Consider the following 24,657-nt stretch of genomic DNA (forward strand, 5'->3'; position numbering starts at 1 on the left):
GTTGACGTAAATCAACTGGGAACTCTGGATTTTTGTAAATTTCATAAAGGCTACATATAGTTGATTTAAAAATTTTTTTCCTTGAAAATGAGTTATTTTATAAAAATAAATATGACATAAATGCTGAAATGAACATTTTTTTACCCTAAATTTTTTCACAGAAAAAAAAATCAATGGCTATCATGAAAAAAACTTTTTTTCTCTTAATCAATTGCAGTTAAAAGGTTAATTAATGTTTTTAATCAAGGCACTGCACATGAGTAAGGAAACCATTCAAGACTTGATTAGGAAATATTTTGGAATGTTTTTCTTTGCATAATCATTACATTTACCATTATCAAACAGGCCAGGTCACCATGGTGACTATAAAATCGGTATTGGTGTCTAAAATTTTCTGTATGTGATTGTCAAATTAAGTCTGAGCAACAAACAATTTCCTGATTTTATGACAGTGTCTTTTAACAAAGGTATAGGATATAAAGTCAAAAGAGTATTATTTAGAATTGTTTTTCTATAAATTAAAATCATTCTTGGCTTTTTAAGAAATTTTGCTGGCATCTGATTTTTTTCCCGTTTTTTCAAGTCCTGCTATCCAAGTTGCCTGTGTGATCAGCACTTTTATCTTTAAAAGTTTTTATTGTCTCCATTAATATCAAGGATCCTGTTATTCAAGAAAGACATTATCTCTAGACTCATTATGCCTTCCACTTAATCAAGGTTCTACTGTACTAATACTCAGAAATAAAAAACGGAATAACCCTTGAATCTGTTCAGGATCACTACCACTATTCAAACACCACAAATATTTTCATAATTCTCTTCTTGAAATGTTATTTTAAAAAACTTAATACGAATAATGTTGTCTTTACATAATGAGGAAACCAATTAAAAAAAAAACAATTGATGACAAAAAAAAAATGGCAGCAAATCCAGGACTTTTATTTGTTTCTTGACGAATGTATGCCTTACACAACTTTTTCTTTCTTCACATGACAGTACGTTTTTTGAGATTTTCATCCTCTTCAGAATCCAACAGTAGTTTTATGGAATATACACATATACTAACAGTTACTTAGACAATTAAAATAATTGCATATAGCATAGGAATAAATGAAAAAAAAATTATATATGTATAAAAAGAAATCAAAGGAAATTTAAGCAATTAAAAAGATATCAAATCAGAAAAATGAAAATCACAAAGCATAAACCATTGGTACCACTGTTGGATCTTTATCAAATTTTCAAGATCTTATTGCAAAATCTCAAATTTATGGGTAACCACTTCAAGTAGCACCAGGCGTAAAAAATAAATTTTCTGCACCTAAATAAGACTCATCATGAATCACAATTTTCTCATCCAATAGGAAAAGAGAAAGAGAGAACTTGCTTAGTATATCAACTTATAGAAATCACACTAAATATTTGCCTTAAATAAAGGCAAAAAACCATTATTATAACAATTGATAAAAAATAAGTGAGTAATGACTAAAAACTTTTGTTTGTAAATGAAAACTGCTTTCAAGGTTAATCTTAGGGAAGGAGAATTAAAAAAAAAATTCATACTTATTTTTTGCTCTTAACTACAAATTATTATGGAATGCCTTATGATTTTAAAAGGCAAATATTTTCTTGCTAAATTAAGTATTAGCACTGAAGCCATTCAAAGGGCATCTATTGATCTCAAATGATATGACTCAAGCAGAATTACTGGCTACAATCTCTGGAGGACCATTGTTACTACCATCAAACTTGAGGTAACATTCATTTTCTGCACCACAGCCAATGCCATTCAGCAACATGCCACTTTCATTTTGTTTGAAACGTGGAAATTTGAAGCCTTCTGTTCCATCTGGGCCTCTAGGATGTCTGGAGATGATCAGACGAGGTCCGCTGTCCTCTGATGTCAGTGTTCTTAGACGACTAATCAACCGCTCAGGGCGTTGAGATGGGAGACCTTCTCTGAAATACAAGAATCACTGTAATTACAAAATTCTGACAATACAAAATTACTCACTTTGAAGGTCAAACTTAAATGTAATCAAGAAATAATTTCTATTATCATTTTAAAAAAGAACATACAAAGTCAAAACCTTGCTTAGAAGAAAATACATTTGTAACCCTATCCCATAGTATGTTGCCCTTACCAGTTCAAATACAGTGAATCAAATTTTCAGTTAATTTGGGTTTGCATATAGAAACGTCCTCTCCACTACAAGATTCATCAATACAAGATTCATCGAAAGACTGGTTATTTGTGGAGATGAAGATTACAAGGAAGAAAATTCATCACTGCCCCCACGGGGACTCGAACCCCAGTCTCTCGCTTGCCGAACGAGTGCTCTACCATCTAAGCTATGGAAGCAGATAGAATATTTCAACCTTGGAGCGTCTATATATGTTGAAATGCACCGTACATGGACGGCATCAATAATCAACTAATAGCTCGTGAATGACAAAGGCCAACCAGATGGCCATATGCATATAGAAACGTCCTCTCCACTTGTCAATACAAGATTCATCGAAAAACTGGTTATTTGTGGAGAAAATGCTGAATTTTCTTCCTTGTAATCATCGAAAGACTGGTTATTTGTGGAGATGAAGATTACAAGGAAGAAAATTCATCATTTTCTTCCTTGTAATCTTCATCTCCACAAATAACCAGTCTTTCGATGAATCTTGTATTGACAAGTGGAGAGGACGTTTCTATATGCATATGGCCATCTGGTTGGCCTTTGTCATTCACGAGCTATTAGTTGATTGTTGACGCCGTCCATGTACGGTGCCTTTCAACATATATAGACGCTCCAAGGTTGAAATATTCTATCTGCTTCCATAGCTTAGATGGTAGAGCACTCGTCCGGCAAGCGAGAGACTGGGGTTCGAGTCCCCGTGGGGGCAGTGATGAATTTTCTTCCTTGTAATCGTCATCTCCACAAATAACCAGTCTTTCGATGAATCTTGTAATTTGGGTTTGTTAAAACTGGAACTGACTGTACAAATAATTTTTTAAAGGGACAAAAAGCTGCCCACGTTGAGAAACATCAAAGTTATAAATATAAATAAGCACAGGTTTTTCAAAGCAATACAATATACCAGTGTTTCTAGACAGGCGAGTTGACAATGATCATACTTATCTACCAGAAAAATCGTATGAAATTTTGTTTTTCTCCTCTGAGTTTAAATCATGAGATATTTAATAGTCACACACACAGTTTTATGGCATGTATGTGTGCATTGGAATGTCTAAATGTTTAGAGATAATGTAAAAAGAGTAAATTGATATGGGTTTTAGGAGTTGCAGTCTTCAAAAGTAGGAGAACTATGTATAACAAAAAATATTATTACATCCAATAAGTTTTTTTTTTCTGACAAGATATTAAGCTTGAAAACTAATTTCTAATTTTTTATTTGATACATGTTTCCTTCTACGTCGCTGATTTATGCATGGTGCTACAATCTGAAAGCTCAGTTTAATTTCAGGGAATTAAATTCAGGGGCATCATAAGTGTTTTAGACCCATGGGCGCTGGTGCTTGATTCATATAAAAATTCTAATTTTTGAATTAATTCTGGTTTGCTTGGGCATATGCCAAAAAATTCTGGGGGTGCTCAAACACCTATGGCTTTTTGAATCAACAGTTTCACCTACGAAGTTATATATACAGTCCCTAATGTAGGTGGTTTGAAAATCTTGATTAAAAAACACGACTTGTTTTAAAATGAGAAAAAAATTATAACAAACAATTGTTTCTCAGCTGAAAATCACTACCTGCTCTAATGATGAATATTCATTCATAGACGTCCCAAATCTCTATATACGATATCATCTATTGTTATTGAATTGCTAAAAATCTGTTTGTGCATTTTTCCCTGTATGTGTACAAACATATAAAAAAACAATCTAACTAGAATAATCTCTTTCCACTGTTTTCTCTCTTGGTGAATTTTTACATGGGGGAAGAAAAAATACATTTCATTTAAAGAAAGAGCGAGAAAAAAACATTAGAATTAATGTCCAAAATTTATGTGATTAAAAGGAAGAAATATTCCAATGCTTTTAATCTATAATGAATTTATGAATTTTAAAATCCTAAACTTCACATAACATATTTATCTCATTGAAACCATCCAGTTCCATTTCACATGCTGCATTGTCCTCATTATAATAAACCACTTGGAAGTTTTGTATAACTTCATTCAGCAAGCAAAATACGTTTACAATTTTCAAACTAAAAAGCTCAAATTCATTGGTTTACCCGATTTTGACAACACTGCAGGCAGAATATTTTCCAGTTCTCTGATGGTGCAAAACTACAAATTCAACCTTGTCTCCCTGCTGCAACAGGGATCCGTCTTTTACTTCTGACATATGAAAAAATAATTTTTTTCCTTCCTCTGCTTCATATGACAAGAAACCAAAATGTCCTTTAATTGTATCAACAGTTGCCTGAGAAAAAATAAATAAATAAATGCTAGTCGAAACCAACACAGAGAAAAATTAAAACTTTACTATTGTGAAATACAAAAAACTGTCAAAGAAAAAACAATGAGTAAAACAAATGAAGTTAGAATTACACATATTTGAAATCGATCTATCTACCATTGGGGAAATACCAGAAAATACTTATTTTGTTTTAGGCAAACTTTTAAACAGAAATGTAAAAATATGGTGAGAGAATAGAATGAGCGAATGAAACTAATGAAATTTTTTTTTTTTTCAATTTACTTAAACTTATAAGTAGAATATCAAGTATATGTAAATAAAATTATATTCAAATATTTGAATTATTTTCTTACCTGCACTTTGTTACGAATTGATTTGATGTTTACAGCTCTTTCCTGCCCCTTATTTGTGACTCCAATTTGAAACTGAACGACATCACCTTTCTGTAGGAACTCATGCTTGTCTGTCAGGCTTGTTATACCAAATTCATACTCAGCAAGTTCTTCAGTATCCTCAGAACTCTCAGCTGAGTAAATTAAAGAAGGTAAAAAATCTTGAATGGAAGATTTAGCAACCTAACATCACCTTAAATTTTGCTTCTGCTTAAACTGTGGCTCAGAATATAGTAATATTGTGCAATAAATGCCTGATAAAGTCATTTTTATTGTTAAATTAAATTCTATTTTTATTACTGAATTTTGATTTAATTGACTGAACAAATAATAACTGAGCCCCAATTAACTTTCAATAAATCCAGTTAGAACACATACTTTGTGATGAAATTCAAGGGGTTCACTTTTCAATACAATCAAACTAATTATTTAGAGAAATACATTAGTAATTCATTTCTAAAAAACAGTACAGTTGACACTCATTTTTACGAAATCGGAAGGACTTGATGATATTAGTTTGTAAAATCAAGAGTTTGTAAATATGGGAAACGATGAAAATGTGTAGGAAATAAATTCCACATTTCTTGATTCTCAAAAAAATCACTTATTTTTTGTTTGCTTCAATTTTGCTAAATAAAAGATTCCATGGAATTTAAGTAAGACAAAATTTTGAGAGAATTCAGCTTCTCTGAAATATTTTCAAGATGGTGGAATGCCGCTGGAACCAGTTGCCACAGAAACTATCTTTTGCTGATCATTGATTGGAGAACTCAAGGTAATTTTTGGAGTCCTGTACCTATTGACAATTTCTGACTTTGTATGAGAGTTTGCACATTAATTTCTTCTAGAATATTTTATTTTTTTCATCCAAAGAGTCAAACACAATATTTTCCATTTTGTTGACATTGCGAAAGTTGAGGTGGAAAGTAGACAAATAGCAGTGGGCTGACATAGACTTCTATTGACTCAGAAATAGCCTTATCAATAAGTTAATGCATCAGTTCCCAAACTATTGACTTGCAGAGTCATTTCTAGTCTATAATTTGCATGGCAAAGTCCCGTAGGCCACTTTTTTAAAAATTTATTTATCAAATTTACCAATTTATTTCATTTCCCTGGGGAAGGGCACACAGAGGCCCTAAGAGCTTTGTGAAGCAGAGGTTAACAACTTCTGAGCTAACATATCATAGTGAAGAACCAGGCAGGGTTCTGGCTCTGTCCTGCTAGGAATGTAAGCCATTTACTCAGTTGAGTAATGTATCATACTATTTCTCAAACTACCAGTTCAACCAATCATAATGCACAAAGAGTGAATTAAGTCATCAACACATCTTCACTTCATGCTTACCCCTGCCAACAATCAAACCCTCTTCCAGGTACATGTTCACAAAAAAATTTGCATGCTGGTCATGTTGCAAATATTATAAAGATCATTGATAATTTAGTTTCAAGAACTCTTGTTATTGGTGACACAATTTTCAATAAAAAAATCTTAAAATTGAGAGTATTATAAAAATAATTAAAATGAGGGTCCTTCAAATATGAATATAAAATTTTAAATAATTTACTCTCTCACCATCATTTGTTAAACGAATTCGGCCCGAGTACGTTTCTTGATCTGGACTAAAGCAGCGCACTGGATTAATTACAACTCCATTAAATATATCTGGTTTCACTTCTTCTTGAGGAATAGTACCAGGAGGAAGTTTACGCACACATTCAGCACTCATTTTGGAACCTTTGTGCATCAAACCATACTCTACCTCTTGGCCAACTTCAAGAGATGATCCATTACCTTCAAATACACTGAAAGTAAAATATGATTTTACATAATGTAGATATAAGAATTCATATGAGTAAATATATATATATATATATTCACTTTCCTGTACAGCATGTATATTTGCAATTGAATAAAAATGTTACCTGAAGTGGAAAAAAACTTCTCTTTCATGCTCCTCAGTCTCAATAAAGCCAAAGCTATCTTTCAGGGCAGCAATAAAACCTCTGTGTGTGTAACGCATGCCATTTTTGACTTTGTTTCCAAGTATCTTGACATTAGTGGCAAAAACAGCAGGTGAATCATCATTTTTACAATCCAGCATGAACTCAACCTACGTGGAATAAAAAAAAGAAATGTGAAAACATAGTACAGTGAAACCTGTACGAAACGGAATGCAGGGATAAATAATGTTCCATTTTTTAGACAGATTTCCGTTTTATAAAGGTGCAAATCAAAGCACTAATCATTGAACAGACTATATTTTGATTCCATTTTAAACAGATTTCTGTCTCATAGTGTCCATCTTAGACACTGTAGTTGATAAAATTTGCCGGGTCTAAATGAAAGAATACCGATTTACATTCAAAATATAATTTATACATGAATATAATTCACATACGACTAATTTAATAAAATTAAACATTGTCCAAACTTTAAGCATGAAACTTCTGATGCCAAAAAACAGTAAATCATTAACCTTTTAAACAGCATTGACGAGATATCTTGCCTTCTTAAAAGCCTTCTATTTTCGCAATGTCAAGCCCAGATATTTTGTAAAGTTGATTTCTCAATGAATAATTTTTTTCCTACACCCTTTACGTAGCACCTGCTAAAAATTGGCAGAAGGCTTACTTAATAAAATATACAGCATTTTGCAGGGGTTTTAGTGATTTCCGTTATGCTGGTCTGAAAGGGATGTTACCAACACACTATAACACATGAAATACCCAAAATTTTAGAAAAAAAATTCAATTCATGGATTTTAAGGTATATTTTTACTGTCGAGGACCAGGCTCTTCTAAAAGTTGTCCAGGAGAGTTAGAATAGAGTAACATGACTGTATTAACATAATAAGTTAACGAGGGGCAATCAAATCCATTTGTTCACCAACAAGGTGTTAAGCGAGATGACTTGCTCTGATGGATATTATACATTATACAATAAGATTTTTGTTTTGTTTGCTCGCTGCATCCTTGTATATAATATGATAAGTGTAAGATAACAGATAAGATTGCATGGGCCCCTCCTACTGCTTCCAAAATATACCTTCATTAATGTACATTAATTCTTCTTAACGAAACCTGGAACTTTTCTACAACTCCCAAATCTATCTCGTCTATTATCACCACAAAATCTGTGAAACACGACAGTACCCAATTGTCTGGGGAACTATATTGTAAACATTTTGTATGTTTATTTATTTATATTTATTTTTTTTAATTCAAAATAAAGTGTTGGACTCTACCACAAAGCTGGGCTGGAAGAGATCTCGGAAACGGGATAAGTTCATAGGCAAAGTTCTGACGCTCATTCATTATTCATGTATTAACATAATATACTGTGAAACATGGGTTTCTAATCTTTTTGGTTTTCTGGGTTGCAGTGGAAGAAGGAAAAAGGACTTGGGTTGCATTGGGAGGGGAAAAACTGTTTTAAGCCGCACTCGAAAGCTAAACGATAGCTTGTAAGAGCATTTTGAAGAAAAATTTACCATTTCAAGTAAGAAAAAAATTTAAGCAAAGCTCTTTACTTTTCTTTTAGGTCACATACTTGAAATTAACCAAATAAAGTATTAATACAGTGAAACCTTGCTACAGCTATACTGGATATAATAAATCCTTCAAATGATATTTTTTAAAGTCTTGTTTAAAAATGTCTACACTCTAGTCTTAAAACTACTGCCTCCCTATATAACAATACCTCTACAACAATATTTTTTCTTTGTTCACAGAGTATCATTATGTCAACATTTCACTGTATATTAGAGCAATATTTATGTAAATGTGAAAAGAGCCGCATTAAGATCTGATTTGGGCTGTATGTAGCCTGTGGGTTGAACATACCTATTGTAAAGGCAAGAACCTAAATATAATGCATACTTATCATTGTTCATGGCCATGAAAGTCTGAAAATATTCAATACTAGCTGTAACCTGCAACTTTGCTCATGTGGATTTGGCAATCTGAAAATTGTTCCGCAATGATTTCGCCCATACAACATTTGGACGCCCCTTCCCCGGGTTCAATTTTCAGAAATACCATCGCAGTGATTCTCTGTATTTTAAAATATAATAGTGACCAAATTTCATATTTATGGCTTCTGCTGTTTGGACTCAGAGATGATTGTGCCATATATATAACCTTAGAATCCCCCCCCCCGCATATTGAATTTAGAAATATCCCTTTTTAGTGAGTGTCTACATTACAAACTAAAACTACTGACTAAATTTTATATTCATAGCTTCATTCTTCTAACTTCGATTTCAGCAGTGATTTCTCTATGTAACCTCTGAACACTCTTATGACCCCTTTTGGGTCGAATTAAAAAATCCCTTCTTAGTTAGTTTTTACATCGTGAAATAAAACTACTGACAAAATATCATAGTTATAGCTCCAGCGGTTTCGGCTCCGCATGATTACTCTATGAAACCTTTGGACCTCCTTACAGGGTCCAATTTCCAAAAACCCTCTCTCAGTGAGTCTTTACTTCATGAAATGAAACTGAACAAATTTCATATTCATAATTTCAGAGGTTTCGGCTCAACGATGATGAATCAGCCAGCCAGGACATGTCAATGATTAAAATTATAAGTGATGATAGATGGCAGCACTGAAATATCAAACACAACACTAGCTACACATTCAGATTGTTAGGTGCACTCACTTTGTCCCAGACTCTGCCACGAAGCTGGGCTGGAAGAGATCTCGGCAATGGGATAAGTCAGGTGGCAGAGCCCCTGACATTCATTCATTCATGATGATTAAATTTATAAGTTCTGTAATAATTCTATTACTTGAACTAGTAGAAAAAAGCTAAAGAATTATCAAGTTGGAGGTTGGTATGGTTCTTATAGAGCATATAGATCAGCAGCCAGGTGTTATATTTTTTATAACCTATAATATTATAATTTAAATTCTTTATAAGTCCAAGAATATAACAAAGTATTGCTTACCTTATCCCCGGGATGAGGATAATGTCGAGATTGACAGTCATGTAAAGCAAATGGAACTTTTTCCTTTACACCGTCCTTGTTGTAAAAACAGATGATTCCATCTTCTGGCATCATCCCATCCAAGAGTTCAGTGTCTGTATTTTCTAACTGTTTGTTGCTGCCCTGTTTGCTTTCAGTTTTCTGAGGACTTTTTGAGGACCATGGCGAAGAAGCTGCCTTCTCCACAACACCAACAACAGTGTTTTTCTCTTCCTCTGTTTCATTTCTGTTCAAATTGGGTGACGAGTTAAATGCAATGGTTCCTGGGGGTAAAATTCTAATGCGAATAGCTTGAGAGCGACTCGGGGTCATTGGATCCTAAAATTTTTTTATACAAGAACACATTATATCAATAATGCAATGTGTATTATGATAAATCAATTCTAATAGTTTTGTTAAATATAATATGAAAAATTACCTTTAAATTGTAACTCTGTTAAAAAAGAAGACAGAAAATATCTCAAGAAACAAATATAAGATAGCCTCGGTATCAGGTGCCAGTCATTGATTCCTTCTCTCTGTGACCATGTCTATGCTTTGTACATAAGAGTTAATTTACTAGGACCTAGATTTTATAGCCAATTCTGAACTTCTTTTTCTCTCGTGCATCTCTCGCCTAGATGTTAGTCTGCCAATCCCACTGTGTGAAGATGGCCAATGACTGCGGTTGTGTTGATGTCATTCCAATTGTACCTCTGATCTTATGAGTCGCATATTGTTATTATAGCAGTAGTTAACTTGAGCACAGAAGCAGAGTTTTTTCCCCCTTCCAAGTGTTATGCTTGAAATTACAGGTTCATTTAGGATGCATATTTCATCACTGATGTGCACAAATGTATGCTGTTTTTTAATCTCACATTCAATATTATTTGGCATAACAGATTTGGGATGAAAAAAAATGAAATTGAATTGCAAAAAATTTGGAAGTGCATAATTGAGGGGGAAGATCCAGCAACTAAAAAAAGGGAAAATTAAGGTTCCGATCCACTTATTAAGGAATGGATAGCACTTTCATTCTCCAGTAACACATATTTATAACACACATTCAATTGTGAATCAACATGACACATTTTTACAGGAAAATCTTAACTTTATGCAGGAAACTTTGTAATAACCATGAATTTAGTAAAAACTTAAAAATAAGAATTTTGGAAATTAATTTCATTTAAAAACGTAAATTACTATAACTAAATAAAAGAGTCTAATAAATTATTACAAGGATTACGCCAAAGTAATGGATTAGTTCACTCATAATGACATGACATTAATGTTTCACAACATGCTTATTAAAGGTAATCAATATCAAAAATACCTGTGCAACAGTGAATTCAACTTCATCTTGAACTTTCACCATTGGCTCCCAGTTGATAAGTTCATTCAAGCGGAAATATAAGCGAGTGTCTCTGCTACCATACTTAATGAATCCAAATGTTTCTTTTACTGCGATAACAATACCCTGTAGGATAAAATATACATAACCTTCTTTGGCAACTTGATGGGATTGAGATATAATGGTATAAACTTGAACTTGAATGACATACTTTAAATTTCATAACATCAAAATATTAACATGAAAACTTTAGGATACTATTATTGAAAAATCATGATGGAATAATACATTGAAGTGCTGCATAAGCATGAAACTTGCAGTTTATGCTATAATAGTATAAATTCATACTTAAATCAGTGGTTATCAACCTTTTGACTCGTGGAGTCCTTTCTGGTATATAACTTCTATGGTGGAGCCCTGTAGGCTTATTTTCTACTTGTTCATCAAAGTTACTGATTTATATTTATTATTTAAAAATATTTATAATTATTCTTTTCAAATTTATTGTTTTTCATTATTCCCGAGTGACCGTGGAACATCGACTGAGAACCGCTGGCTTAAATAAAAGCTTTCAAGACTTTGGATGGCAAAACAAAAACAATCTTACCAACTCTGCAACATAACTCTAATTCAGAAACCAGTAAATTTAACTGCTCACTGTTTTCACAAATTAAGAATCTTTGCATTTTTAAAGGTTGTTTCATAATATGCCTGCTGAAGTTTCTTAAAGAATGCATCTGGCTTTTCTTCTCCCCCCTTTCCACCCACACACTAACTAGTTCGTCACCATAGCTTTTCACCATACAAGATTTGAGCGCCGAGGCACGAGTCTCTTAGATGTACTAAAATAAGACAAATCTTCACAAGCAGCTAATTAGGTGCTTGTATCATGTTCTATCACATGTACATTATATGGGAGCTCAGCAAATTACTGAAGGACAATTTGTAGAACATTATAAAGAGTGCATAGCAAAAACAGGATGTATGGTATTTTACTGGGGAGCCATTGATCCTATCCAAAAAATGGAGGAAAGTTGGTGGAAAAAAGCTTTAAATACAGGTATAAACTGTTTTACCTGCACTTGATGTTTTTTTTCAAACTTTCCTCCATTTTTCGAATTTGAATATCTCAATGAATTACACTTAGAAATGTGGAAGCTTTTTAGATCGCATCAGGTGAGACAGGGCCACAACTTTCTAATTTAGTTTCGTGCACACAGGGACTATATAAATAGCAGAGTGACATCCTTGCACACTGGGACTGTTTAAAAAGTTAATTTTTATATTTTAATAATTATGCAACCCCTTGCAACACAAATGACATACCTGAGTAATACACGTTACTTGGAAACTTTTTCTAATTGGAAATATGCCTATAGGATCAACGGTTTGCCAGTAAAATACCATATGCCTTGTTTGCTATGCACCCTGTATATTCTATGTATACTGCATGGAGCAGTTTTTGAAGTTAATTAGAGGTTTTGTCATAATGTGTGCTCCATGTTAAAAAATAAAGCCTTTTTTAATGTTTGATGAGTTGATTCATTTGATTGATTCAGTCTCCAGTTAACGGGTTGAGCATTCTTGTTCCTGTCATTATGGCAATATGTTAAAAAATATACTTAGCACAAGTCTTTTAAATGAAATATAGCTTGATGTGAAAGGATTTGTCTACCTGAATATATATGTAAAAAAATATGCTTTGTAGAAAAATTCAGGGAAGGTAGGCATTGAATGGGTGAATGTTGTTAATATTCTAGACAGCATAGGGAGGGGGCAGAACTTTGGCTGTCATCAAAGAGAGGGTCTTATTACCTCTGAATGTGTGTAGGGAAGGGGAAAGTTGAAGGGCATACTCTTATCTCTGAGTCGGCTGATTGTCTCGTTTTCAAAAGCTGTCATAACAATGAGTAAAAATAACAATGTGTTGTAACAGTATGTGTGAGAGGGAGAAAAGAAGAGTTCTCATGCTTTTTTTCTCATGTCATACATAGTTGGCGGTTGAAAACGTCCATGTCCTGCATTATCTGTAGTTTTTATATTTGTATGAATATAATATTTAATGTTTTCTCCATCATTAAATGTTGTGATTGTTTAAAATTTTCTGTGTCATTCATCTTTGCTTTGTCATATCACGCTACTATACTGTGGATCGTTAGATAATTGTCCATTCATTATGAGTTGCAAGCAGCAGTCAGTTTCTCTTGAGACGAAGCAAAAAATCTTGAATGAAATTAACAACGGTAGTCTAAAATACCGATTTAATGCTGTTGGTACATAATTTTTGTTTCAAAAAATTTGAAAAAAAGAGCACTTAAAAGAGAACTTGATGATCAATTCAAGGTATTATATGTGTAAATTTATACTATATTAAATTTCAGACTAACACAAATAGAATATCAAACATTCATTTTCTATCATGCTCAACAGTTAACATAAAATTTGATAAACGTGAAAAATTTCAATTGAACGGATGGTGAGTTTCATGTTAATCCCTTAGCTGCCATGGGCATATATATAAATAAGCCTCTAAATTTTTTTTTCTCTGTAATATTTTAATAGCTCTATAAATATGCCCATTGCTTCAAACACAATAAATAGATTTTGAACAGAGCTTTGCTTAAGACATACATGTCTTAGAATAGGGGGAGCGAGATGCTACTGCAAGGGTGGCATTAAATATCTGCAGTTGTCACAGAGTGTGGTTTGAGTAAGTTACGTTTTGTTTTTTTGTTGTTCCTCTGCTGCATTTTTGTCTTGCATTGTGTGTATGATCAAGGGTTTGAATGTTTTTTCCCCAAGGAATGTATCTGAGAGTGAGAATGAGTTGTGAATCACTATTTTCTCAATATCAATGTGCTGAGTAATATGTTAGTTTATGTGTGCAACCATGTTTTAAGATCTATCACACAATTCCTATTTACTAATTTTTTTGTATTATATTCTGTATTTCAAGTTTATTTTGTGACTTTTTTAAAATATAATAGTATAATATTAAACACTTCTTTAAATTTCAAACTGTGGTACTGCTTTTCTCTAAAACGCACCATGTCACTACACCAGTGAGTAAAAAAAGGTGACACTGGAAAGCGAATCGTATAAGATTTCATCGTCAATTAAGGAGTAAATGAGGTTCAACTGTGCAAAATATTACTGCATTCTTACTTGTTCTCGTTTTTCACCAGAATATGCAAAACTATCTATCATAAGTTCAATGTTCGTTGCTCGCTGCAGATTGTCTCTTCTATCAGTGGCTACGTTGAATTGGACCCAATCACTCACTTGTAAGGTACATTCAGATTTCGGGTCTCTTTCACCGAATGGGTATTCAATAACAGTGCTAGAATATTGAAAAGATACATCAACCAATCAAGAAGCTCCAATGAATAAAAATTCATTGTACAAAGTTTCTATAATACAAAATATAACATAGCTATTTTTTTGGAAATTTTTAAAAAAGTGTTATACAAGCATGAATAAAGAGAAAATAAAGTTATTAGATTAAACTGGTTTGCTTGAAGTTGAACACCAACCTTAGTTGCACAAGACAAGTGCGAACTAACAAGACTTCAGCATATTAGACTATAAAACACCCTATAAAAAAATGTTTTTGAAAAGGGGAAATAATATTTGATTTTGTATAACATTGTACAAAGCCAGTTATTATTGTGCATTATGTATATTTTAAAACAATTCTCCCCTTAATGTTTTTTCACTTAATAGATGATAACGAAATAAATTTTTAATTATGAGGCAATAAATATAATGCAGCTTAACAAAAAAGTCAGCTGAAATAATACAGATGATCTCATGAATTGATTAGAATTATAAAAATGCTTCCTGAACATCTACAAGGCATATTAAAATAAAATTCAATACTGCACTTACTTATCATCTTGCTGGCATTGTATTTTGCCGGATAAAGCATCATTAGGTTGCTTTGAACGATCCTTGTCTAGGACTTTGGTCACCTGCCCAACCATTAACTGAGTCTCGACATCCTCAAAAACAACAGTTCCAATAGGCAAAAGAGTTATGTTTACAGCTACTTCTTTGTTCTGAAAGTTTTCCAACACATATATTATAACTATAATCATTAATTTTTATTCGAAGGTTTATCACATTAAATGCACTGTATAAACTCATGATAAAAAAAAATATATCAATTAAATTTTTTTTATATAAACTGCTCAAACTTAATGAAGGGTTGGTTAAAAACATTTCAGAACATCCAAATGATAAATTGCAACAGATGAAAGATTCTATTCAAATTTCACAATAATTTGAAGCAAATTTTATAATGAAATTTAATAAAAACAAGCCTTTAAATAAAGTTTTAAAATCCTAAAATCTTTTTTTTTTAATCTAAAAAGATAACTTACATTTCTTGTATGTATAGCAAATGATACATCATCCCCTAAATTCAAATTTTTGAAGTCTTTACATTCACTTGAGTGGAAGAAAATCTGAAAAGACAATAAATAACTTTCACAAACAGTTGTGATTCAATACACATACAATTCGTACATCTATTCAGTAGGTACAGTTTAGGTATTGAAAATAGATGTTTGAATCTAGATTATTCAATTAATTATTAAAACTTTGAAAGTAAAAAGACATTTATATATGCTGTAAATTACAATAAAGGGAAAACTAACTTCTTTCACCACGTCAGCTCGCTCAATAAAACCAAAAGTCTCTTTAAGGGCGCAGATAACACCTTGATAACGTTCTCCTTGGGGTTCCAATTGAATATTGCGGGCACGGAGATTTCCAGTCTTTTTATCTGTTGCTATGCGAAAAGTGACCTTATCATTTGGATGCAATTCTACCTCTGTTTCCAGATCATCTTTACCATATGGTAAGAAGAAGCATTCACCTCTGCTCTCGTATGCAACTCTTCCCTGAAACATCAAAGTGGGATGAATGGATGATCAAAATGTTAAATTTATATTGTATATAACCTGAGAACATTAACTTCATAAGTCGCAGTGTAACAATAAACCAGGGAAGGGGGAGGGGGGGATGCTGACTCAAAAAAAAATCAATTTTTAAAAACCAAATTACATAAATTTACCAATGAAAAACTGATAATACAAGGCTATACAAATTATAGCTCAAACATTACTTTTAAAGAGAAATTATGTAGTGTAGTTATCTTTCAGGCTGATATTACACTATAAAAGTTATAGAAAAGTTCTTTTATAAAACTTGAATATACAACCAATAAACATATCAATTACATTCGCTTGAATGAAATCAATAGGTGTATTGGTTGTCTTTCAAGTTTTGTAAAAGATCTTTTACCAAACTTTATTGTGCAATCCCACCCTTCACAAAATTTCAAATCTGGAAAAGGGACCTTTCACGAAATGCAAATTAACAAATCATAAACATACTTTATTTTGCGCAAAATTAACTAGTTTGTTTTGCTTACTACAAAATTACTTCCTTTTCACAAAACTATTAATCAGTTTTACAAAAGCAGGACCTATAAGGCCGGTATTACACTATAAAAGTTTGATAAAATCCCTTTTATAGAACTCAAAAAATTCAACCAATAAAGCACATAGGTTACATTTGAGCAAATGCAATCGATAATCTTATTGGTTGAATTTTTCAAGTTTTATAAAAGGACTTTTAGGAAACTTTTATAGTGTAATACCGGCCTAAAACAGTCTGACAGACCACTGGTAATGTCATAAATGAATAAAAAATATCAATTTCCCTCACTTCTTTATTATCTTTAATTTCAGTAGTAATGAAACCAGATACTCGTTCTTCACTCAGAACTTCTCCTGCTTCAGGTGCAATTCTTGAAATAGAGCTAGCAATAGGTTTTCCAGTCCTACGGTCATATGTCATTTCAAATTCCACAGGGTCTTTCGGGTTAAAAAAGAAAAGAATTAAAGCCAGCAAACAAAGTATTTTATAAAATGCATAAAATTAAAAAATACACATTTTTTTCAGCATTGATAACTCCTAAGGAATAAAAGGTTTTTTCCAGAGAAAAATTAAAGTTAATTCAGGGCTGAAAGAATAAAAGATGAAACGTGCACGAACTTAACCTAATGCTTATAAAATATGTATTTAATGATAAAAATGAAAATTTTTCTTTTTGTGTAATATCTCTTTTCTTTCACAAAAGTCATTTTACATTGAGTATTTGCAAAACAATACTGATTCAATCCACTATCCACTTAAAATAGAATTCAATGAGCTAATATGTGAAACTAAAGAGAGATTTTCTACTTTTTCTTACATCAATTTTTATAAAATACTCTTGTGAACAAAATGGATTTCCCATCTAGTAAGTGCTATGAAACTTCCTGGCTCAATCCTGGCTATACAAAAAACATTCCAATACAGTGTTTCCCAAAGTGGGCAATATCGCCCCCCTAGTGGGAGATGGAATGGTCCAGGGGCCGATAAAAACTACAGGTTCAACATAGGATCCTATGGGTTCGCTTGAGTAAGGGGGCGATGAGAGGGAAAAAAATTCTGAAGAAGGGGGCGATGGAACAAAAAGTTTGGAAAACTATGTTCCAATATAATGGTCAGGACCGACCACCTCCAAAAATGTAGGTGGCGTGCCTGAGATCTGCTCTTGTGACAGTCGTGTTCAAACGAGGGAGTTGTCATGGTGTCCACGCCGTGCTGTTGTATTGTAGGCACTGTTATCTCTATGATGTAATCTGTATTTTGCTTGAATACATTACATTCCAGAGTGTGGTCACAATATTTATTTTTATATACATTCCAGGAAATGTATATAAATAAAAGGACCTTTGTTAGTACAGACATTTTTTATTCTTTCATCTTTTCCTATGAACTATAAATATTAAGAAAATTCAATTCATCCTATCAGATAATGTGAACAAAATTTGAGTGAAGGATTTTTGAACAGAAAAATAGCTTATGTTTTTTTGCAGTAAGGGATGACTTAGGATTAGAATTCAGACACATATAGTGTTTTATACAATCAGCGATGAATCAGGTTCTAGAATGGAAAAATGTCATGATGAATAGAAAAATATGTCATGCCTAATCAGGTTTTGGTAAAAAATCACAAGCACAATGTAAAAAATAATATGTGATGTCCTTACTTTTTAATAACCTTTTACTCTTTTTACATACCATCAAAATACTCACATCATTAAGTGCAAACAAAAATCAGTTGGATAAATGTCAGTAATGAAGGTTTACTGTAATATACAGGGTGATTATAAAAAAACTATCCCGACATATGGGCCCCTAACTATCATACCATTCACAGAAACTGAATGAAATTTTGGCATAAGGTATTTTGATGTATGCGCTCAAGAATGATATGGAAAACAACAGTGTCACTCTAACAGTTACGGTTACAGTGAGAAAATTTCGAAAATATCAAATGGCAACACCAATTTTTTGTATTGGAATGTGATCTCCATTGTGAAAAACCCTAAATAGCGTTCGAACTGCAACTGTAGCATGAAAATCACCGGCGGTAGATAGGCTAAAAGTGAGGACAACCAATAAGGACAGAGAAGCAGCATAAAATAAAGCATTTTATTGTGTTTCACAAATTTTCCACATGACCTTGTGGAGGATTAATCAGGCTAGGATCTCAGCCGAAGAAACGGTGTGACGAATGAAACGAACATTAATGCTCTGGTGCACGGCAAAGTCCTTTTTACTTTTTCCTTGCCTAGCTACGGGGATTTTCGTGCTACAGGTGCCATTCCAATGCTATTTAGTGTTTTTCAGTATGGAGATCGCATTCCAATACAAAAAACTTGGTGTTGCCATTTGATATTTTCGAAATTTTCTCACTGTAACCGTAACTGACACTGTTGTTTTCCATATCATTCTTGAGCGCATACCTCAAAATACCTTATGCCAAAATTTCATTCAGTTTCTGTGAATGGTATGATAGTTAGGGGCCCATATGTCGGGATAGTTTTTTTATAGTCACCCCGTATATATATATTTATTTATTTATTTGTATTTTAAAACTGCTATTCATGCTCACCTCCCAGCTTAAGGTGCTCAATGTTCCCAGAGTACTGGCTGTAATGAAAAAACAATCTGGCCTGCCTTTCACAACACTGAATAAAACCATAGGAATGCTTAAAAAAAATTACATGAAAACAATTTTAATGATTTGTATACAAATGTATATTAACATCAAACATACCAATTTAAAATTACTTTTTAATGAGGATTTATTTTTACTCACAAAAAAAACCTTTTTTGGAAGCAATTATCATTCAATACATTTTAATACTTCTTAAACAAAATATGTATTTATTTTAATCTTACAAAATCTTATAAAATACATATTGCATATATAACTGTGGATTCTTAAAAAAAAAGGTCTATTTTAAAAAAAAAAGTCATGCTTACCAAAAGTTTCTCAACAATTCCAGTTTCCCGCAAGTTATTTGATGAAGATACAGAGCTTTGGTTAGTGCTATGTATATTTTTACTACCATTCATTTCATGATTGCCATTCGATGTTTTACTGAAAGACGGAGGAGAGCAGCACTGATAACTGGATATTGTAAGATCTTCATCTGACGGCTGGAAGTTCTAAAAAAATATTGATATTATAGATGCTTACTTATAAAAGATTACTAGCATGAAATCCAGTTAGCCCAAATTAAATCAAGAACTTTTAACACATTTGAAGTAAGATTAAATTTTTGAAGTTATATTTTCTGTGTATCAAACTACAATTATTAAAAATTATGTTAGCAATGATCAAATGCCATCTTAACAGTGTTTCATCAAATCAATTTCTCAATTGGTTAATATATGTTGGTTATGTTCTATTTAACTATTTCATCATCATCAACCACTTTCAATTCACTGCTAGATGTATGTCTACTCTAAATTTTCCCATTTTGCTCTGTCTGCTGCTTTTTGCCATTCACTTTTCGGATCTCGTCACTCCATCTTGTTTGGGGATTTCTCGAACGTTTAGCACTAAAGTGGTACCAATCCAAAATACTTGTGGTCCATCTGTTGTGTCTTCTTGCAATATACGTCCAGTTCATTTCCATTTTCAGACATTTAATTCTTTCCATACAGAACCGCAACTGGATACTTTGTCACTCAGGCATACCAGCATTTTGGCTCCTGCCCTTGCCATGTAGAAGAAAGAATTGATGGGTGAATTCGGGCCCCTTCTGGTCCAGTGCGGCCTACCCGATCCCCACTAGTTATCACCAACTACAGCCGTTTCCATGATATCATGTAACCCACTTTTGTTTGGTCCCTTATCCAGAGGGATCTGTTTTCTATCTCTCCTTGTGATGCCTAACATACATCTTTTCGTGCCCCTTTTTGTTGTCTGCAGCCTTTGTATCGTCTTGCTTGTGAGCATGTTTCATCTCCATAAGTCAGTGCTGGGAGCACACATTGGTTAAACACTTCTCTTTTCAGGCATAATGGCATGTGGCTCTTCAGAATTAGTTTTTCCCAAAAGTGCACCATCTGATCTTGATTCTTCTGTCTGTCATGTCTGTCTGTCTGTCTATTTCATTGAGGATGCTGTTGTACATGGTAATTTCTTCTCCCAGGTATGCATAGCTTTCTACTTTTTCTATCTCTATGTTGGTGAGCAAGATATTCTTTCAGGCAAAGTAAGTGAACATAACTTTAGTCTTCTAGTCCATCTGGATTATTGCTGATAATAACAATGTCGTCAAAAAGCGCAAATGGTCGAAAAATTCTCCATTCAATTTAATCCCTCTCTCATCCCAATAAAGTTTTCTAAATTCTTCTAAAATGATTTTCTAAAACTCTTTTTAAGCTTGCTTACCCCCTAAATTTTCGACTGTGTTTCAACTGACTAAATACAATTATTTTACCTAATAAAATAGTGGTAAATAGCATCACCATGTTTGACTCTTTTTCCAAGTTCAATCGTTGTTTTTCCTTTATTCAAACAAATAGTTGCAGTTGCTTTGTCATAGATTTTCTTAATGATAGTGATGTAAATCTTCTCTATCTTAGTTGCATCTAAAACTTTAACAGCAGCAGATGTAAAGACGATATCTTTGCTTTCTCAATGAAACCGACACAATGGTTATTTTATATATTCCTTGTCTCTTTCTCTATGAGTTCCCTGATTCTGTGTGATCCATTGTGCTAAATCCACTTCAAACCTGCTTGTTCTTTTGGTTGAGCTGCGTTGAATAAAAATTCAAGCCCATAAGTCAGCACTTTAACGAAGATCTTATAAATTACAGATGCATACTTATAAAAGATTACTAGCATTATAGATACACATTTACAAATGATTACTAGCATGAATAGCCCTGTAATAAACAAAAGGTAAATGTGAATTTAAGATCACATTTAAATTTGAGGATACAATTCAACTAATGATGATCATTATCAAAAGCAAGCAAATCTGTTTGACACCAATCAATTCAATTGCACACATAATCACAAGAAAATGTTACCAAGTTTCATTCTGAAATTATTGTCTAGTCATTGGTTTATGTTCATTCACTAAGTAATTATTTTTTTACAACTCTAACAAATAACATGAACGAAGATAAATGAAAATACGCACCTTCCACTGAGGGCTTGCCATTATCATATAATTTTGAGGTAATTTGAGTAAACTTTTCAATCACGAGCAGCACAAAATACAATTTTCTTCTCGGTGATAATTTAAAAATTTCAGATTTTTCTCAACAATAATATAGGCCTAAAATTTTGTTCCAAAAATGAAAAATAATCACGTTATTTTTTTAAAATATAATGTGCGTCTTGTATTTATTAAATGGAAAGTATCCTCAGATGTTTAACAGTGTGTGCAGATGTGTCAGAGCAGACGGTTCTTTCTTGCTTTTCATGAGGGGACTTTGCTTGTAAGTTATTTATGGTAAAGTCATGCTGCAATAGAGAAAGAAAAAAAAAAGTTACAACATATTTTATTGTAACACAAATATAGGTATACATAAAAAAATTGATTATTTATGATCAGAAATTTATTAAAAGTAGCAGTTAAAATGAGGGACCAATGTACAGCACTACTAGATAAATTTTTCTGCTCAAGTAATGCTCTGGAAAACCAGAATAGTAGATCACGAGGACCTGAACTCTGCAAACTAGAAAAGGGTAGGGCTTGGCAAATGGAGAAAAAAATCCAACCAAATATTTTAGGAGCAAAGATTATTTCTTTTGCCCAAGCTAGTGGTAACATGTAGAAAATTTTGGGTAGCAATACCAATTTTTTAGTCCCAATGGCAATCTGGCACTTAGGATTTCTCAAGAAACATAAAAGAGCCTTTTTTGGTTAAAATTATACACGGATAACCTTTTATCCAAAGACGTCACTCTCCACTATTCATACAAAGGTTTCAACAACCAGTTGATGCGATAAAGAATTCAGGAAAGAAAATTCAACTGCCTCTACAGGAAATTGGACCTACATCCTCTCACAAGTCAGGTGAGCACGTTAGACCACTATGCTATAGAAGCAACAAATTTCTTTCCCTGGAGATATGTACTGAGCGAGACTGCACATATACTGCCAGACCTAACTCAGAAAAAACAGATTGCATAAACTGACATTTTACAACCAGATGGCAACTTATATGAAGATGACTTACCTTACATGAATAGTAGAGTAATACCTTCAAGTAGTTATCGATGACAAAATGTCAGTATATGCGAGATGTTGGGCAAGTTTGGTCTTACAGTATGTTTTGTCCAATTCAGCACATACAAGGTCTAAGGGAAAAAGTTTGTTGCTTCTATAACATAGTGGTCTAGCGTGCTAACCCAGCAGTGAAACAAAGCAAATTTGATTCCCTATACACAGGCAGTTTTTTTTCTTTCTTGCATTCATCTTTATATCAGCCAGTTGTTAAAACCTTCAAATTACCTTTTAGCTTCATACAGAATGTCCCATATCTAGATGTAAACTTTTGGGAAAGGTAGATAACATCAAAAGGATTAATAAATGCATAGGAACCCATGACCAGAAACATCATTCATCATTAGGCTACACTGTTCATGACAGCACCAGAGGGAAATATGTGGTTTTTCTTTTTATTTTCACCAGTTCCCTGTTTGTATATCATTGCATGCTTCTCCTACCAATACCGACCACTGCTAGAATAAGATCACATATTTCCACTCTAGGGTTTAATGTCAATTCATACATATGCATATATACCAGGGTTTAAACTAGATAAAAAATTCCTTTCGCAAAAAAGCGAAAATTGGGAGAAAAGCTTTAGCAAAATGCTACAATGCTATGTAATGATTGGTGGTTCGATGTCTCACTCATTTCGTACCTCCTGTAAACATTTTTGCGAAAGTGGCTACTTCTTCTTTTACATTCTACGATTTTCTTTCGCATTTTGCAAAAAATACGACTGTAGCTTAAACCCTGATATATACATTAGATCAGTCAGCTTCGCCTTTGATGTTGGGGACAGTATCTCTGCCCACGTCATGGACAATGCTGCCTAGCGGCCTACAATGAGGTTTCCGGTCATGGGTTCCTTGCAGTTCTCACTCCTTTAGATGTACTCTACCTCTCCTTAAAGTTTGTATCTCTATTTAAGAGACACCCTGTATAATGAAGGCTGGAAAAACCAGCTTCAATTTTTAATCTAGAGCCAGTAGGTGAGATGTTAGACATCTCCCAAGAGCATGTGCTAAAACTTGAGATTTCATTAGAAATGTAACCAATTAGGCATTGCTTAATATTATTGTTTAATAATATTAATGAACTTATTCAATTATCACTGATGGTTCACTCAATACTGTGGCCAAATTAATCATCAATTTTCCATTTCTTCGAAGCAACATATTCCATTAATTCTTAAAAAGCGCGAGCCAATAACTTTTTAAGCTGCGAATTTTCTCGGTAGTGAAATCTTAAGAGCTAATCTGTATTAACAAGTTTGATTGCAATTTGAAATTTGCGCACTCGTATTGCGAATAAAACGTACCCAATTATCATTTCACTGAAATAAAGCTACAAAGATTAAACATTATGCTAACTCATGCTAAAATGATAATAGATGAGGGGGAGCTATATATATAATATTAATTCAACATCAAACCAATGCGCAAGACACTCATTTAAAAATTGCTTCGCTAATAAAACATTGATCATAATCAGGGACACTGCAAACAAAGGCAAGCCATAAACCAATAAAACATTTTTTATGATAAATTGTCCTCCAACAAAATGGGACAAGTTCCCCGAAAGATAAATGCGTTTAAATGACAACGATTTAACTTAAAATTTATTGTAAAAATTTCCTCAAACCTCGACAACGCACTACACCGACAACACGCCGCCATCTTCCCTAGGTTCAGCTTCTCGCAGCTGATTGGCTCGCTGCTGACGTCGATCAAAAGGAAAGGAAAAAAAACAAAAACCAAATAATAATTCCGGAAAATTAATTTATTAATTAAATAATTTGTAAGAACGATAATAATCTGTTTTATTTGCAAAATAAATTGAGTAATTTTCCAA

The 24,657-nt window shown here is 33.0% G+C and overlaps 1 protein-coding gene across 1 annotated transcript; it reads right to left on the bottom strand.

The window, feature by feature from the left end:
• Positions 1-918: 918 nt before the first annotated feature.
• Unr (cold shock domain-containing Unr) lies at positions 919-24,500 on the bottom strand. Its single transcript, XM_089243774.1, has 16 exons — positions 24,448-24,500; positions 21,727-22,052; positions 19,548-19,733; positions 19,174-19,270; positions 16,893-17,041; positions 15,818-16,063; positions 15,542-15,625; positions 15,048-15,217; positions 14,325-14,499; positions 11,142-11,285; positions 9,791-10,147; positions 6,762-6,949; positions 6,412-6,641; positions 4,797-4,969; positions 4,256-4,446; positions 919-1,959 (listed from the first exon to the last, which is right to left on the bottom strand). Exons 2-16 carry the CDS (start codon positions 21,751-21,753, stop codon positions 1,695-1,697), a joined length of 2,682 nt encoding a protein of 893 aa, XP_089099900.1. The 5' UTR covers positions 21,754-22,052; positions 24,448-24,500; the 3' UTR covers positions 919-1,694.
• Positions 24,501-24,657: the final 157 nt, after the last annotated feature.

Source organism: Pholcus phalangioides, unplaced genomic scaffold (assembly GCF_987345545.1).
Source record: "Pholcus phalangioides strain wild (caught in Gottingen) unplaced genomic scaffold, Ppha-v1.0 ptg000015l_1, whole genome shotgun sequence".
NCBI classification, from domain to species: domain Eukaryota; kingdom Metazoa; phylum Arthropoda; class Arachnida; order Araneae; family Pholcidae; genus Pholcus; species Pholcus phalangioides.